The 18388-nt window shown below is 41.1% G+C and overlaps 1 protein-coding gene across 2 annotated transcripts in view; it reads right to left on the bottom strand.

Annotated features, from left to right (window-relative positions):
• CFAP44 (cilia and flagella associated protein 44) overlaps window positions 1-15806 on the bottom strand; it is a 71669-nt gene extending 55863 nt beyond the window's left edge. For both annotated transcript variants that reach the window (XM_045001560.1, XM_045001551.1), the window contains exons 1-8: window positions 15738-15806; window positions 14072-14185; window positions 11622-11774; window positions 8396-8551; window positions 6912-7025; window positions 5443-5568; window positions 4263-4437; window positions 2772-2934 (exon numbers count right to left, since the gene is read on the bottom strand). In XM_045001560.1, the coding sequence (XP_044857495.1) occupies window positions 2772-2934; window positions 4263-4437; window positions 5443-5568; window positions 6912-7025; window positions 8396-8551; window positions 11622-11774; window positions 14072-14185; window positions 15738-15771 (1035 nt within the window). In that variant the 5' untranslated portion in view covers window positions 15772-15806. The remainder of the gene's footprint in view (window positions 1-2771; window positions 2935-4262; window positions 4438-5442; window positions 5569-6911; window positions 7026-8395; window positions 8552-11621; window positions 11775-14071; window positions 14186-15737) is intronic.
• Window positions 15807-18388: the final 2582 nt, after the last annotated feature.

Here is an 18388-nt window from a genome sequence, read left to right as displayed (position 1 = left end):
GCCATGCGTTGGGGGGAGGGGTAAATCACTACAGAAGCCGAAAGACAGTGGCTTACCATGGCCGCATGCAAGCTGAATTCTGATGCCTGGACCTGTGTCTGTGAGATCTGTAATCCCAGAGCTGCAGGCACTCACTATTAAGATGAAAAATGCGACCTTGTAGGGAAATCACATGTGCTAGGTGAATACTGCTTTTCACTGTGAAAGAGTATAACCATTGTTCTGTAAAATGTATCTTTCTAAATATTTATCTCCCTCATGCAGCTGCAAATTTTTCAACCATCCCTCCTCCATCCCAAAGGCTAGCACAGATAAGGCGGAGGAAAAAGAAGACGCGAGATGAGATGTTCTCGGATATTATGGAAGTTACACGCAATGATGGCCTTCTCCATCCCTCCTATCCTCCTCCCAAACCACACCCTTACTTCTCTCCCTCTTTTTATAATGAATCAATAAAGAATTCATGCTTTTTAAATGAGAGTGACTTTATTTGCATAAGTAAGCTGTACTCGAAGGGGGTGACTGAGTCAATCAAGGGTTCATCAACAAACACAGCAGTCACACTGTACCCTGGCCATTGATGAAGCTCGTTTTCAAAGCTTCTCTGATGCGCACCGCTTCCTGGTGTGCTCTTCTAATCTCCCTGGTGTCTGGCTGCACGTAATCAGCGGCCAGGTGATTTGCCTCAGCCTCCCACCCCGCCATAAAGGTCTCCCCCTTACTCTCACAGAGATTGTGGAGAATACAGCAAGCAGTAATAACATAGGGGACATTGGTTTGGCTGAGGTCTGAGCGAGTCAGTAATGTCCGCCAGCGCGCCTTTAAACGGCCAAATGCACATTCCACCACCATTCTGCACTTGCTCAGCCTGTAATTGAACAGATCCTGACCACTGTCCAGGCTGCCTGTGTATGGCTTCATGAGCCATGGCATCAAGGGGTAGGCTGGGTCCCCCAGGATAACGACAGGCATTTCAACATCCCCAACTGTTATTTTCTGGTCTGGGAAGTAATTCCCTTGCTGCAGCCGTTTAAACAGAGTAGTGCTTCTGAAGACGCGAGCGTCATGAACCCTCCCTGGCCATCCCACGTGGATGTTTGTGAAACGTCCCTTGTGATCTACCAGTGCTTGCAGCACCATTGAAAAGTACCCCTTGCGGTTTACGTACTGGGTGCCCTGGCGCTGCGGTGCCAAGATAGGGATATGGGTTCCATCTATCGCCCCCCCCACAGTTAGGGAATCCCATTGCAGCAAAGCCATCCACTATGGCCTGCACGTTTCCCAGAGTCACAACCTTTCGTAGCAGCAGCTTAGTGATTGCTTTGGCTACTTGCATCACAGCAGCCCCCACAGTAGATTTTCCAACTCCAAATTGATTCCCGACTGACCGGTACCTGTCTGGCGTTGCAAGCTTCCACAGGGCTATCGCCACTCGCTTCTCTACTGTGAGGGCTGCTCTCATCTTGGTATTATGGCGTGTCAGGGCAGGGGCAAGCAAGTCACAAAGTTCCATGAAAGTGCCCTTACGCATGCGAAAGTTTCGCAGCCACTGGGAATCGTCCCACACCTGCAACACAATGCGGTCCCACCAGTCAGTGCTTGTTTCCCGGGCCCAAAATCGGCGTTCAATGGATAGAATCTGCCCCACTTAGCAACGGCACATTCAGGGGCTGTTCTACAGTAGTGGAGTTGAGAAAATAATTGATTTTTTTTTTCCACTTATGTGGCCAAAAAAAACCAGGAAAAAATTGTTTGGGATTGAACAAAACGTTTCATTTGACCCAAAATATTTTTATATTTTATTACTTTTTGGGTGCTTATACCCTTTTAAAGTTTTTTTTAAACAAATTTAGCTAAACTTCAAAGCAAACTGTAATTTTGAAACAAAGTCTACATATTTCATTTTAAAAATGTCAAAACTGTTTCAACTCTTATTTTTCCATTATTTTATTCAGCCAAAATTATATGCCAAATTTGACCCATATTTGCAAATAGTTTTGCTTGATAGAAAAATGCATTGTAGCTCAAATAATTAATTTGCCTGTAAAAAAACATCACCCAGCTCTGTGCTGGAGATGTGAGGACGTGATTCTCCAAGAAGTGTTGCTTACAATGTAACAAAACAGCATAGTGCCAGATTTTGATAGCCTTACTTTCTTAGAATAGTATCAATTATCCAACAGGACTATTCATGGAATAAGATGGTGATAAACCAGAGTAAGTGTTTCATAATCTGGCCCACAGAGAGGCGCTTGCTACAGTGAAATTGGACAGCATTTCACTTCATTTACCTATGTACTTGAAATTCCAAATTTCAGGACAGGTGAACATTTAGCCAATATTAACTGTAATCAGGATAGATGATGTATTGAACAAAAACAGTTAAACTGTATCCAGAGCATTTTAATAAATAAATTTTTAAAACAACAAAAAGTGAAACCCAGTTGACTCTTGTCAATTCTTGTAAGTACCTTATTAATATGGCCTGGAACCTGGACCTATTTAAGATATGCAGCTGTTTGTTCTCTGACTATTAATCAACTAGGTCCATGTAGTACACCTTGATGGATTGCTACTGGTCAACACATCTGAGATTACTGACTTTTCTTTTCCACTCTTTAATCAATGCTGCTCTTTCATCCAAGCCCAAATATGCAGGCAACTGTGGTAATCTTCCGTGAAACAACTGAGACACCCAGACTGTTTCACTACTATAAGTTTTAAACTCTAGAAAGGGATCTTCTTCCTAAAGAGGCAAATAAAAGCCATACCGTGATAACACCAATTCCGCCACCACTGCTGCTCCGGAGATAAGTCTGATATTTAGTTTTCAGGTCCAAGAGCACCAGCTGGTTGCCTGCTACATAGAGGAGTGTTTGATTATCCAGCAATTGCAGGTTTGCACTTTTGGTGCAGTCATAACCAAAAGAGTGTCTGCGAACAGCTCACTAAGGAAAAGCATTGACCTTAGACCTTAAGGTTTATTTTTTCCAAGTAATAGCAATAAAGGTATTAATACTAAAAACTAGAACAAACCCAGGTGGGAACACTGAGTTGGGTGGTTGTTACTCTGTTGGTCTGGCTTTGGTTTGTTTTATGACTGGTGCCATGATGAAGCTAAAACCCAACCCATCAAGGTATTACAAATAACTGGGGAAAATATAAATGAAATATTTAAAAGATTTATGTACCATCCCTCCAACTCCATGTCAGACTCCATTTTTCATGTCCTATCCTGATCTCTGGAGCTCTCCTAAGAATTCATATCTATTGTCTTAATGTACAATTTCTTTTATATTTTATTTGAAAAGAGATCAGATTACAAAGCGCACTGTCAAGAGACAGAACCAAAGCAATGTCTCAGGGCTTGTCTACATGGAGAAGTAATGTGTACTGTGGAAGGAGGGGTGATTTCTAAAGTGCACTAGTGTGTTTCACATTAATTGGTCATGTAGACCCTGCTGGTGTACACCAAAAGTTCTCTCATGCACTTTAACATAGTGCACACCAGCATGGTCTATGTTAAGTGCACTAGGGAACATTTGGTGCACACCAGCAGGGTCTACACAACCAATTAACGTGCAACACATTAGTGGGCTTTAGAAATCAGACTCCCAGCAGTACACATTAGTGCTCCATGTAGACAAGCCCTCAAGCTCTCTCCCTCTGCCAGTCTGAGGCCTGGTCCACACTATAGTTAGGTCAACGTAAGGCAGATTACGTCAACCTAACTCTGTAACTGTCTACACTAAAATGTAGCTCCCACCAATGTATCTTGCCCACTACACCGACTTAATAACTCTACCTCTTCGAGAGGCGTAGTGCTTAAGTCGATATTGTTAGGTCGATGTAGTGTCAGTATAGACACTGTGTTGCTTACATCGACTGTTGCTGCCTTTCAGAAACCACCCCCCAATGCCCCACATTGGCAGTTAAATCAGTGCAAGCACTCCTGGTGAGGATGTGCACTGCCACCACAAGGAGCATAGTGTGGATGAGCAAAACCAATTCAATTACTGCAGTGGCTGTACATCAACGTAATTTAGGTCAACTTAACTTTGTAGTTGCCCTGATGCAGAAAAGAGACAAAGAGGGGTTTCCTCACAGCAACTTCAGCGTCCCAATGGAAAACCACCTGCGCATCTGAAAGATCACACATTCTTCCCTGTTCCTCCCTTACACCTGGAGGAAATAATATACTGCAGCTTTTAGATAAGAAAACCCTAGATCTAAGTCTATACAATACAGCATGAGGAGGATACATGAGAGTGAGGAGGTTAATTGGTATCCCAGAGTCTGACGTCACAAAGGGTTGCGAGCACAAATCTTCATAGTTATAGAAGAAGGTCTCTGAGATTTTCCTTTCTAGCTTCTCAGGCTTTTTTTCTGGCTCTGGGGATTTCTCAGTATCCTCCTCCTCCTCCTCCTCATTTTCCTCTGTGTTTCAGAAATAGTGACACAAAAAAGAGCTTTAGTCAGATAGGTATAAATGTCAATATCCTAACTGCCAAAGTGGATTATTCATTAATTCTTTCCTTCCTCCAAAGAAATGATACGCACTCTAGTGTCTAAAAATAGATCTGCTATCTTTGTACTATGAAACCTATCCTGTGAATAGCCTCGAATGAATAGCATGTGTTTTTTCTAAGATTAGAAAAATCTGGATTCTTAATAACCAAGGTAAGAATGTTTTGAAAATTCACTGCCCCATACACATAGCAGACAACTTCTGTCAATATTTGTAAGATATGTCATCTTTACTGACTTTAAACCTTGAGACCTTAAAACTACTGGGAGAGTTTTATTCAAACTTTGTTTGATGTTTAGGCCTCAATTAGATTTAGGAAAACAAGCCAAGTTTGAGGCTTCTTTCTTCAGTAGATATTGAATGCATAATTTTATGCTGACTAATCAGTACAAACGTGTAGCACTTCGCTCCTTCACATAAAGCAGGTTGCCATGGAGACATTGTGCTAACAAAGGCTTTCTACCAGTGTGCTGCTCTAGATAGTTCCTCACTGGAGCTCGATGCATTGAACAGGATATTGTCAGCAGGAATTGTAGTCAGCTATAAACATGAGTTTCAGGTTCTATTCCTCAATCTGAGTCATTTCTGTCAATTCTTATTGTTTTACAGTCAGATTATCTTTTTCGTTAACATGTTTGTCTCTCCCTATTATCATGTGATGCACCAATACAAACAACCAAGGGGGCAGAGACTGTCCATGGGAAAGCAAAATGGACTAATGCTTATTAAGTGCTGTGAAGTGCACAAAGTGAACAAGCTGAAAAAGTAGAAAAAAATAATTGTTTATCTAATCTTTGTCAGTTACAGGGGCCTTATGTTACTTGTAACAACAGCAGGCAAACAAAAGCAATTTCAGGATGCAGTGGGATTTTTAAGTTGATGTCTATGACTCTTAGGGAGAGGGCAATACTCACCGTCACTGCTAATATCTGACTCAGCACCTTCCACCGGCTTTTCTACTCTTTCTGTCTGTCCCTCTGGAATTGGTGGTACCTCTCCTTCACCTGATGGTTTCTTTGAGGGACTACTTTTGCTTTCCTCTGCAAAGGAAAATTGGGATAATTTTCACTTCTTCAGCATTCCAAACAGGGTATATTTCTGTGTTTTGCTCTCACACTCCATATTTGGATAATGCAGCATCCACAGTCTTGGAGCTTTACAATTCCTTCTATCCTACAATGGATTTCCTGACCATGCAGAGTGGATTGCATTGTTTAAAACTGATTTAGGACATAAGAGAAGGAGAGGAGCACCTCCTGGAAAGGAGAAGTGCATTAACAGAGAGAATGAATTGAAGGGCCAAGACACAGCATGCCAAAGTTCCAACAAAATATCCTGCAAAGAACCACAATAGACACCGTGCCCTGAATGGTGGGTGCCAATATTGTTATAACATACTCCAGCACTAAAATGGAAGCTGGACCCAAAACATCCAGAGAACAAGCCTATCATAATGAAAGTAGCAATCTATGCAATGACTGAAACGGGTTGAATGAGTTGACATTCTCAGGACTAAGGCACCAGAGGCAAAAAACTAAAGGGATTTATTACAGTTCTGACTGAAGAAGCTGGTCTAACAAGCATGGATTGTCGAAGGCCAGACAGTGGGTCAGGAGAGAATTAGAGCAACAACCACTGAGGACAGCACATTGGTTCTTCAGGAAGAACCATCACCGACCATGGTCAAGAAGGAACTGGCTGGAAAGTTTTTTGAGGAGATTCACATTAACCACTAAGATGGGTGTCTCGCATACTGCCCACCACTACTTTGCCTAAAAGGGTCAAAATCTTCAGAGCTAGGAGAGTTCTACCCCATGTCATTTTGGGAGCATGGGGCCTAAGATTGAGTCCAATGTGTATATATTACGCCTGATTCCTCTACCTTGTGTAATCAGACTAATGCAAAGTAGGTGTAAAATGCTACCAGATCAGAATTATGCAATAATGTAAATTTCTAAACAAGGTGCCGAGCAATAGAGAATCAGGCCTAGTATTTTTAGAAAATATTACTTCCTGTCTTTTCAATCCTGATCAGTGAACCCAGAATACACAGAACACTCTTTTTGGGCCGGCTTCTCATCAACACACAAGAACCAGATGCACTGGTCCACCATGGACATCTTTGAGTTGTACAGTACACATCAATCAAAGGCTGACAGCTTACCTTGGTTCATCATGAAATCAACCCTAGCCCCGGGAGGTCCACAACAAACACTGGTGTGAACTGGAACCATAGACCCCTTCCTCCTCCCCACCCATCCCTTTACCCCACCCCCACCCCACCCCAAAAAAACCAAACAACCAGGGAACTGCCCAGTATGCAGACTTAAGACTATCCTAGGGTCAGTACTGAAATCTCTGTGTAATGGCAGGTAATACTCACGGACACTACTGGTATCTGGCTCTGCACTTTCCACTGCCTTCTCTACACCTTCCTCTGGAGTGGGTGATACTAGTTCGCCAGGTGGTTCTTTATGGGCACTACTTTTGACTTCCTCTGCAAAAGAAAACAGGGATAATGTTCACTTCTTCTCAATACCCTCTTAAGTATATTTGGAGTCCCAAAGGGTGGACCTGTGTTACTGGTTTGTATGCTACATATCAGAATAATGCAACATTGAAGTTCTTCCTATCCTGCAAGGGATTTTCTACTGTGCAAAATGAAATCCGTTGAATAATACACTTCATTCCTTCAAAAAATAAAAGCAAAAGACACTTCCTTTCTGCAGGTCAGGCTGAATATTCAGATGGACTTTACACACATTTCTAGACAACAATCTCAACGACTTTCTTTTAAACATAACTTGACCTGCAAAGGAATTTGATTTGCGCCCTTTATTGCTTCTTTATGATAGCTTTTTAGTTGTTGTTTTTTTAAAAAGGAGGCAGGGGAATGGTTTTGTTTTTTACCTTAGAAATATGAGGTATGTCAAACTGGTCTTCCCTTCTCTTGCTGCAGGACTTTTTGAGAGTCTCAGGAGATGTGCATTATGAGATCTCACACAATAACTTAAGGACAACAAATCAAAGTGTTCAACAGGCATTGCAGTTAAGTAGGTATAATAAAAATGAACAACAAAAAAGGATTTTAAACAGCCTGACTCTCTATCCTTCCCCTAACTGTTCTTCAGCTTTTAATCTTTTGCTTCTCATGTTGTCATAATTGCACTAGTTCTCCAGTTGCCACAGCCTTTCCAGGGGAGAAGACCTGAATTTCTAACGTAAAAAACAAGCAGAAATGTTTGTCTTTTAATTTAAAAAGTTTCTTGACCTCCTAACTACCTCACAAAGATGAAAATAAATAATTAAATAAGCATAAAGCCTTTTTCCCCCTTCGTCTCCTTCGAAAGTTACCTTTACCTTAGTCTCAATCTTAACTTGCTCTGTCTCTTGCTTTTTTTATTTCACGTAAGCATCTATTCCCAAACAAGACACTTTAAGATGGAGTTAAGATTGAAAGTATATATGAGCAATTTAAAGATTAAAAACAACTTTCAAGAATATTGTCGTTTAATAAAAAAAAAAGTATTAGAAATCCAGAGTTAAGGTTCAACTTAAAAGAAACTTGAATATTTGAAAGCATGGAAATGCACAGTTAACGTCTAACTGGATCCCCTTTGTTTTCTGGAACCAGAGCTTTCAAACCAAGAAATAAAAAGTCCCTATGGAATACATCCCTAGTTTCACATTGGATAAGAATCTATGCTAGGATAGATCACTTCAGGGGTTCCAGTTTCAGGAGAGTGGAAATATCCAATGAAATGCAGAGTGCTGACAAACATTGTATCATGGGATACTGGAGGATGGAGAAGTTATTGTATGATTGGAATGTATTCGACCTGCAAACACTGGAAAAAATCCACCCACCTTCTCCTGATGGTTCAAGGATCTTCTCAGCGTCCTGCTCTCCTGCATAATCCTTTGAAGAGTCAAACTTTTCCACATCTGCCTGATCCTCCTGATTCGAACCTTTCTTAGGTTTGTTCTCATCAGAACTCTCATTCTCTGGGACTTCCATTTCTCCTTTATAAACAAGAGCATGCCTTATAGACCAGTAATAAGAATCTGTCTACATTTATGTATTGTTTGGTTACATCCCTCATGATAAACAATTAATTAAATCTATTAGTCTGTCCACCTATACTTTTCAGGGGGCCTCCTAGTTCCATTATAACAGCAGTGTTGCCGACTCTGGGAATTATATTGCCAGTTCTGTGATATCTGTTGTCTCTCTTAACGTGCCAGTTCCTGGAGTCATGAATCTCAGCTTTAATTTAAAATAAAAAATACATTTCTAGCCCTCATGATTGCTGAAAAAAAGCTTGAAAACAAATTCTGAAGGCTCAAAACCCAGAAGATGAAAAGAACCCAATTTTTTTTTTAACAACAACTCATCGTGATTTTAGATTCCTGACTCTTGATTTTGTACACTTGCAAAGAACCACAGTAGACTTGGGGCTGGTAATACTTGAACAGAGGTTCTTCTATCAGCACTATAGTTAGTCACAGATATAGCTGCAGGCAGGCAAGTTGAATGAATACATGGTAGGGTGTCCAGAGACCAGAGTTCTTCCAATCCCAAATCTGCCATTGTCACCTCATGTAAATTTGTGCCAGCCACTCAACCTCTCTATGCCTCACTTATCCCTGTGTTAAATGAAAATAACAACTCTTATCCATCTTAGTAAAGTGTTTTGATATCTATGGCAAAAAGTCTTATGAAAGTTCAAATTATTGTAATTAATTATTAATCAGTCATTTATTATTAAACTTAAGGATGTGTCATTATAAATCTACTCAGCTCTGAAAAATGCTTCAGGCTGAAAGATGAGTATGAAGATTTCATTCTGAGAGCCATCAAGGGTCTAGTGGCAGCATGTTGTTGCAGTGCTCAATGTTTGTAATACAGGAGGTGTTTGTGTACTATGCCACAGACATTGAAAGTGCTGAGGAAGTTCAGAGATCAGAATTTGTGTCTTTGATCCCATTACCAGGCTTTCATGTTGACTAGTCCAGGAAGCATTTGTACTGGTTCACGACCTAGGTGTATTTGCAACAGTTGTTTCTCATATGAATTTTTAACAGCATTTCCTAAACTGCTAGAATTAAGGAGTACATATTATTACTGTATTTGAAAACTAAGGTCTCAAGCTTTCAGATGATATAATGCAAGGAGTTTACTTCCTATTACTTCTGGACATAGTGACCACTAAAATTATGTCAGAATTCAAATGGAAAAAGGACAAAATGTTAACCAGAACATTATTTTTAGATCCAATGTTTCACAATTTGCCAGAGCTGGAAACTAATGCTGTTCCTTTCAGTACTGGTTCACAAGTTATCGGTCTATAAAACTACATCAGGCCTATACTGGTCCCTCAGCATTGCTTTATTGGCACACATCCAGGATTAAAACCAAGTTTTCTTTCACTTTCAGCCACCAGTGCTTTAGGCTGCCTTCTTCCTGGCCATGCTGCTCATAAGCCACAACAGGTCTCAAGAGAGGGAAATGCGTGCAGTCATGCCTCTCAGTCTTATACAAAATAAGTTGTTAATCAGCAATTTTGCTGGCACAAAGGAATCCCACAAGTTGTCAGTAAAGTTGTAAGAACACAGAGAGCTTTGAAGATGCAGAGAATGGTGGTGTGGCTTTAGGAGAATGAATAGAATCTCCAGGGTATGGGAGCTGACAGCTAGAGGAGGCAGTTTGGTATTAGGTTAGACTGATGGACTGACCTGAGATCAGATGCTCTGTATATATGTTAATTATGTATCCAACAAAGACTGCTGTTAAATTACTAGCAACGAGTTATTATTAAGACTACTGGATTACCTAAATATAAAACAACATACAGAGCTGCCATCAGGATCAAATTATGCCTTTATTTGAATATGGGATAGATAAACCATACATTCAGAAGTGTGACAATGAATAACTCAATGCTGAGATAGCATCTTTCTATGTTGTTTGCAATTTGTCCTCCAGTCTTTCCCCTTTTCTTTATCAAAACAAAATGGTATTTCAATGCACAAGGCTACATAAATGCAGTGCGGTGGTTGATATTTTAAATGTATAAATGTCACAAAATTAAATGATGACTGGAAAATATTTCACTGTTTTATATATTGGAAACCTTAGAAAGGGGCATATCTAATTGTTAGGCAGGAGACTGGGAGTCAGGAGAACTGAGTTCTATTCCTGGCTTCGCCACAGACTCCCTTTGTGACCTTGGATGACACACTGCAACTTTTTGTGCCTGTGCTTCCACATCTACACAACAATAATACCAAGTTTTGTTCAGCACCGTGAGAGACTCAGGAAAAAAAGAAGCAATCGCTGCAAAATGTAATTCTATTGTAATAACTGGTGATGAGCTAGAGGTGGGGTAGAGCAACAAAACTCTAAATCATGCCCAACTGGCTGATTTCATTTCCACATTTACACACAAAAAATCAGCCAACTTTTGTAGGAAACTTTTAGGCCCCATACGCCTTTCAGCAAAATTGAAACTTGTGCTATCTCTGGATAGGTGTGAAGTGTTTGAGGCTGAATTTTGTGCTTTGATAACAAAAGTTTGTAACATTGGTCTGATTATATGACAACTGGATCCTTGAACACCCTCTTCCCTGTCCCTTATTCCATGCATGAGGCTAAATGAAATATAGCTGGTATTGTTCTGAGTTCCCCTTTGAAAATGGCAAGTCACACCCAGCTCTAGTTAAAACCTTTCAGTTTAGAACTTCCTGCCAATTACTGCACTTTTCTACAGCTTTGGTTTTGAATTTAAAGGCACTTCTCTGGAAAAGTGAGTTTCACCTCACTCGTTCTCTTCTCCAAGATCAACTGCCTTATATCCTATTCCTTTACACTGTTTGACTTCTTTCCACTTGGGAGAATTTGCTCTTTTCCACAACTGTCCTATCTTTTCTTGATTCCTTCTCCATTTCTATCTAACACAGTAACCATGAACAATAAGAACATAAACATATCATATTCTGCCCACCCCTGACTTTTTAGACTGAGTTAATGGAGACCTTACATGATGATTGAAACATTAGACTACCATTAAACTCTGATAAAACCTCTACTCACCTTCTGTTGTGGACACATTTGGCTTCTCTGTGTCCAGCTCTGTTTCAGGATCTTTGGAAATGTCAAACTTCTCTCCATCTGCCAAGCCTGGCTGACTTAAGTTGTCACCAAGTATAGTCCCCTCAGTACTCTCTTTCTCCGATTCTTCCTTTCCTTTATAAACAAGAATATGCCATTGAGACAAATCTGTTTCTCTTAGCCTGCATCTTTTATCATAATACTATTGCAATACTTGCTTAAAATACTCTCGAGAGGGACAGCAGGTGCAAGCATATGCAACAACAGTTCGGAATTAAAATTTTCTTTTTAAAAAAACCAATCTTCTTGTCATTATGATGACAAAGAATCTTACAAATGTGAATCAAATATAATTCAATGCAGCACTGTCTACAGTTCTAGTACCTCTGCTGTTGCTCACAGCTTTGCCAAGCTGCATCAGGGTAAAATTAACATGATTGGTCAATTTCATCACTGCTATTCAGAATCCCGGGGATGGCTTTATTATTTACTATTTCTATCACAGTTTAGTTATGAAGTTGTTGATTTCCTCCTGCTGCTGCTATTTGACAAAGCATAAATAATAATCAGAGGTACTGGAAGTTTTTTGTATTTTGTTCTACTGTCTCTTCCTCTTTTCTTTAGAAAAAAACAAAAAAATAATTTGTGTAACATTACATAAATGCAGTGCTGTGGCTGATATTTTAAATGTATAAAAGTCAAGAAACTAAATAATGGCAGGAATACATTCTATTGTTATATTTGGAAATCTTGGGAAGGAGCATATCTAGTGGTTAAGGTAGGTGACTGAGTGTCAGAAGATCTTTGTTCTAGTCCTGGCCCTGCCACAGATTCTTTGGGTAACATATTTTGTCTTGTTGTGCCTCAGTTTCTACATCTGTAAAATGGGAATAATACTACCAAGGAAAAAGGAGCTATAAATGCAAAATGTAATTATACTGTAATGACTAGTGATGAGCTATGAAACCCTAAGCCATGTCAAACTTGGCTGATTTCATTTTATGTTCATACTCACAATCAGCCAACATTTGTAGGAAAAATTTTGACCCCACAAGCCTTTCAGCAAAACTGTGGAGCATTTGAGGCTGAATTTTGTGTTTTCATAACAAAGTTTATAGATGTATAGAATGTAAGGCCAGAAGGGACCCCTATTATCCAGATAACAAGCCACAGGACTTCCCTAAATTAACTGCTGCTTGAATTAGAGCATATGTTTTTGAAAAACATCCACGCTGGATTTAAAAATTGCCTGTGACGGAAAATCCTCTACAACCCTGGGGAAATTGTTGCACTGGTTAATTACCTTTACTGTTAAAAATTTACACCTTTTATTTCCAGTCTGAATTTGTTTAGCTTCAACCTCATACCACTGGATTTGTTATACCTTTCTCTGCAACATTGTAGAGCACATTATCAAATCAAGTCACCCCTTCAATTTCTCTTGTTGAGCTAAATAGATTGAGCTCCTTGAGTCTATCACTACAAGGTGTTTTCCAACCCTTTAAGACACTCTCATGCCTCTGTTCTGAACCCTCCCCAGTTTACCGACATCCTTCTAGAACTGTGAGCACCAGCATTGGACACATTATTCCAGTAGCTGTTGCACCAGTGCCAAATACAGAGGTAATATTAACCTCCCTATTCCTAATCCATATTCATCTGTTTATACATCCAAGAACTGCATTAGCCTTTTGGTCTTAGCATCAGACTCAGAACACATGTTCAGCTGATTACCCACCAGGACCCGCAAGTCTTTCTGAGTCACTGCTTCCCAGGATAGAGTCTCCCATCCTGTAATTATGGCTTGCATTCTTTGTGCCTAGATGTATAACTTCACATTTGGCTATATGAAAACAAATATTGTTTGCTTGCACCCAGCTCACCGAACAATCCAGATTTCTCTGTACCAGTGCATTAACAATTGATCTGATTATATGACAACGGGATTGTTGAACACTCTCTCCCCTGTCCCTTATCCAATGCATGAAGCTAAATGAAATATTGCTGGTTATGTTTTGAGTTCCCCATTGAAAACGGCATGTCACACCCAGCTCTAGTTACCTTGCAGTTCTGAACTTCCTGCCAATTATTACACTTTTCTACAACTTTGATTTTTAATTTAAAGGCACTTTGCTGGAAAGTGAGTTTCACCCCACACATTCTTTTCTCCAGGGTCAGCTGCGTTATATCTTGTTTCCCTTTACAGTGTTTGACTTCTTTCCACTTGGGAGAACTTATTCTTTTCCACACCTTTCCTCTCCTTTCTTGATTCCTTCTCCATTCCTGTCCAGCAGAGTAACTATGAGCAGTAAGAACATCACTACATCATATTCTGCCCACCACTGTCTTTTTAGACTACTGAGTTAATGAGGATCTTACACAATGACTGAAATATTAAACTCTCATCAGACTTGGAGAAAACCTCCACTCACCTTCTGTTGAGAACTCATTTGGCTTCTCTGTTTCAGGATCTTTGGAAATGTCAGACTTCTCTCCATCTTCTAAATCCTGCTGTCTTGACTCCTCTGAGTCTTCCTCTTCCTTTTCTTTATGAACAAGAACATAGCATTGAGACAAATCTCCATGTTTCTGTTAGCCTGCGTCTTTTATCATAGAACTACATGATAGTAGCTCTCAGTTCTCATGAGGGGGACAACAGCAGTTCTGCAGAATTTAATTTTTTAAAAGTTAATCTTCTTGTACTTATGATTATTACAAAGAAAATCTTCCCAATGTGAATTAAGTGTAATTCAAGGAATGTTGCCTTTTGTTCTAATAGTCTTCTGTTGCTCATTGTTTTGCCAAGCTGCAGCAATGTGAAATTAACATGACTCATTAGTTTAATGGTTCTTATTCAGAACTTTAGAAGTATTATTATGTATTTATTTGAATTGCAGATTAGTTGTGAAGCTGTTCGTGTCCTGCTGATGTTGCTGGTGCAATGGAAAATTATTAGTAACAGAGATGGGCACTGGAGCTATTCACAGGGGAAGAGAACCCAAATTATGGACTCCAAGGGAGAGGTATAATAGCAGAGAACTCCTTCCTCTCTTCTTTCTCTCCCCAGCAACAGCCAGGATTCTGAGACCCTCTTTCTTATAGTAGTTATATGGTTCTAGTGGGAGAAGAGATAGAAAACACTCTGCCTCCAGCAGGTTGGGGTGAAGCTTAGTCAGAGACTGCTATTCAAAAGATAGGGCTATCAAACAGGGTCCAGGCACAACCAGAGCTGTCTCTTGGGTAGGGTGAATTGGGGCAACCATTCCAGACCCTGCACTACAGGGGACCCCTGCAGGCTGGCGCGATTGGCTAGTGCGGTCAGTCCCAGAAAAGAGGAAACCGTCACTTCCGCCCTGGGTGTGATTGTCTGGTGCGGTCAGTCCCAGAAGAGACAAATCCGTCACTTCCACCCTGTGCCGCACTGGGGATTGCCCTAGGCTCAGCACCCTCTCCCTTCCCAGCATGATTTCAGGGTTTCAGACAGAGGTCGGGGTCTATTACAGGAGCGGGTGGGGGAGGTTCTGTGGCCTGCAGAGTGCAGGAGGTCAGACTAGATAATCATGATGATCCCTTCTGGCTTTAAAGTCTATGAGAGGAGAAAATAGGTGGTCTGGATTCACCAGTAAGGTGCTGCCCTTGAACCTTGCTGATATGGGGCCTTTGGAGTTTAGTGCATGAGCCTCCACCCCATGAGCTAAAAGCCAAGTGGCTCTTGGCTAGGGCTGTAGAGCAGCAGACTCTCTGGAAGTGGTCTCAGTGCCACTGGATGGGACAGAGCACCGCACCCAGGCGGTGTGTGTGGGGGGGGCTACATACCTACAAGACATTTGCATTTTAACCAGAACTGTCACTGACTCAAACGTCTGACATCTGTGTCTAGCACTGTCCAGCCTCCGCACGGCCCAGACGCGCTAATCCGGTCTCACGCCAGCTACGCGTTTTACCTTCCATTCAACGCGGCTTCTATCGGTAAAGGGTCGTGCTGGGCCCAGCGCTCAGAGAACGCGCAGAACAGGCCCCCCTCCCCCGACACGGCAGCTGCTCAGTCACGTCCCTACAATTGTTTGTTAAAAAGGGAACTCGCCCCGCGCTCGGTACCTGGCGCGTCCCGGCGCGGCCCCTCCGCCTCCATCGCCGGTTTACCTGGTTGCTAGGCAGCCGCTTCCGGGGCCCGGCGCCTCCTGGGAATTGTAGTTCGAACGGCCGCGCCGCGGGCTGGGGCTCATGCTCCGAACGAGGCCCCGGCGAGGTGACTTGAGCGGGCAAGTAGGCGCACGCGCAGAGCAGCCCAGAAGAATGTGCCGTAGTGTGCATGGGGTGGGGGCCGGAGGCGTCTTGATTCTGTACGGGGCCAGATTTGTGCCATAAACCGTCATAGTGGTTGCTATTTACACAGGCACTGACCGACACACCGCTTCTTTGAGGATTTTCTGGGGGGAGACTTGATTGGCCACGTTAGGGGGGGGTTGTTTTTAAACTAACAAAAAGCTGTTTAAAGGATTGTAACATTTCAGCCCCTCGATTGTTTTTTTTACTTTTTTTACTTTAAATTTCTTTTTTACATTTAAAATAAATATTTGTGCTTATCTGGGTTCTTTTTATTATTATTGGTAAACAAAGTGGGGTGATAACACTTCTTCCCTGTCTTTAGCGTCTATGATCCTAGGTAGTAATGAAATAATTACTGTCCTACAGCCCCACTAGTAGATAGGGGTATAATCTTAACTATTCCCTTTAAACTGGAGTTGGGCTGAAACTGCAAAATGTAGATTTAGATGTGGGTTCAGACAGTGTGCACTCCTATGTTTGCCCTTTTTACAAGAGTATGATACATTTTGTACAAAGTATACCTTGTGAGACATCATTTGAAAATTCATAATTTGCTGATCATTATTGTCCTGGTAAAATATGTTGCAACATATCTAAAGTTATAAGATTCTACTGTATGATACTACTAAGGCTATGTCTACAGTGCCCAGTTTACAGCGGCACAGGTGTAAGTTAGGCAGTGTAGCGCTCTTGCTGACAAAATGAAATCATCTCCAATGAGGGGCGGTAGCTTTGTCAGTGGGAGAACATCTCCCGCTGACAAAACACAGGCAATGGCAGCACTTTTGTCGGTTGGGTGTGTTTTTTGACACCTCTGAGCGACAAAGGTTTTACTGATGAAAGTGCAGTGTAGACATAGCCTATGACATGTTCCAAGTCTGGAGAGCAGTCATAAACCAGTTCCCAAAAGACAAAAGGCTAGCCGATGCCTTAGCCATCAAACAGGCCATCACCTGGTTAAGTAGCCATTCTTTGGCAGGAAAAAGGGTGTGAGCAAAAAATCTACATCTTGACAAAGAAACAGATTGATGTTCCCATCCACACAGACTTTCTGCTTCCTGAATCTCAGCTGGAGATGATTCTCAAAGAAGGGAAAGAACTAAGAAGAGAAAACAGATGCCCCAAATTATCTCTCATTTTCTCTCTACTCATGGTATCAGCAACACCTGAAGAACAGAGAAACAGCATTGGATGGGGGGAGGTAACCTGACTGAAAGAAATTCAGCCAGTAAAACTGCTGAAAAGTGGTAAGAGAGATTTGAATTCACATAGCTTGTTAAGTTAGGCTTTAGTTGCATTTTACCTTTATTTTCTTGTAACTAATTCTGATTTTTATGCCTCATTATTTTTAATCACTTAAATTCTATCTTTCTGTAGTTAATACATTTGTTTTGTTTTATCTAAACTAGTGTTTGGATTTAAGTCTTTGAGGTACTCCATTTGGGATAACAGGATTTATGCATATTATTTTCTATTGATAAAATGACAGCCTTTATATGAGCTTGTACAGCCCTGCTCTCTCCTGGAGAATACAAGATGTTTATTTGTGGGGAAAGTCTGGACTAGGAATTTGCTAGTGTTGCTCTATGGTGTAATTTAAGAATGGCTAGCTATAGCATTCATATACTATTACTGGGAGTGACTTACATGCTGGAGTCTGTATCTGAGCAGACCAGAAGTGGTAGCCCTCACAGCAAAGCAGTGTAAAAGGCACCCCAGGTTGGAGAACTGAGGGGATACAGCTGTTCATCAGTCCAGATTGTACCTTGGGTAATGTTACATCCATCTCTGCTTTAATGTTAAAAGGGAAGACATTCAACAACTCTATATGCTCTCAAGTTATCACAGAGCAATGTCAGCATGAAGCATTTTGTATTATCTACCCTCTACTCTGGGGCATGAGCAGCATTATATTCCTAGAAGTTACCATGATGTGCAGCTCCTGAAACTGCAGGTTTGGCAGCAGTACCTGAGTCAGCCCCAAGCAAATCTGGCACTGGAATGTGCAATATCCATTGCAGGCTCAAAAATCATTCTTGTGGTCCAGTCAGATTACCATAATAGCTAAGATGATAAAATAGTTTTCTATAATATCTTGCTGTCTTCATATGGTCATAACTTTCCAGAACATTCATCTTTGGGACTGAAATTTTCCATGCCTGGTCTCTACTGGTGAATTATTGTGGAAGGTTTGAGCAAAATCGTTCCAATCACTTTTATATTATGGGTTCCTGGAAAAAATATTATTGTGGTTTGGGTTAAACCTCTTTTAAACTGTTGGGTGTGGCCACCACCCCTCACTTAAGGTAGCAGTAAGAGACATTTAAAACATATGTGAGTCTGCCCAAGAATTAGAAGTGTGTGAGTGCAGGGCTTTGATTAGTATTGGGTATTTTTTTGCTGGCAACAGGGAGAGACAG

This window comes from Mauremys mutica, chromosome 1, assembly GCF_020497125.1.
Source record: "Mauremys mutica isolate MM-2020 ecotype Southern chromosome 1, ASM2049712v1, whole genome shotgun sequence".
Taxonomy (NCBI): Eukaryota; Metazoa; Chordata; order Testudines; family Geoemydidae; genus Mauremys; species Mauremys mutica.
Note: the sequence above shows the minus strand (reverse complement) of the source record. Positions and strands in the feature narration are given on the sequence as shown.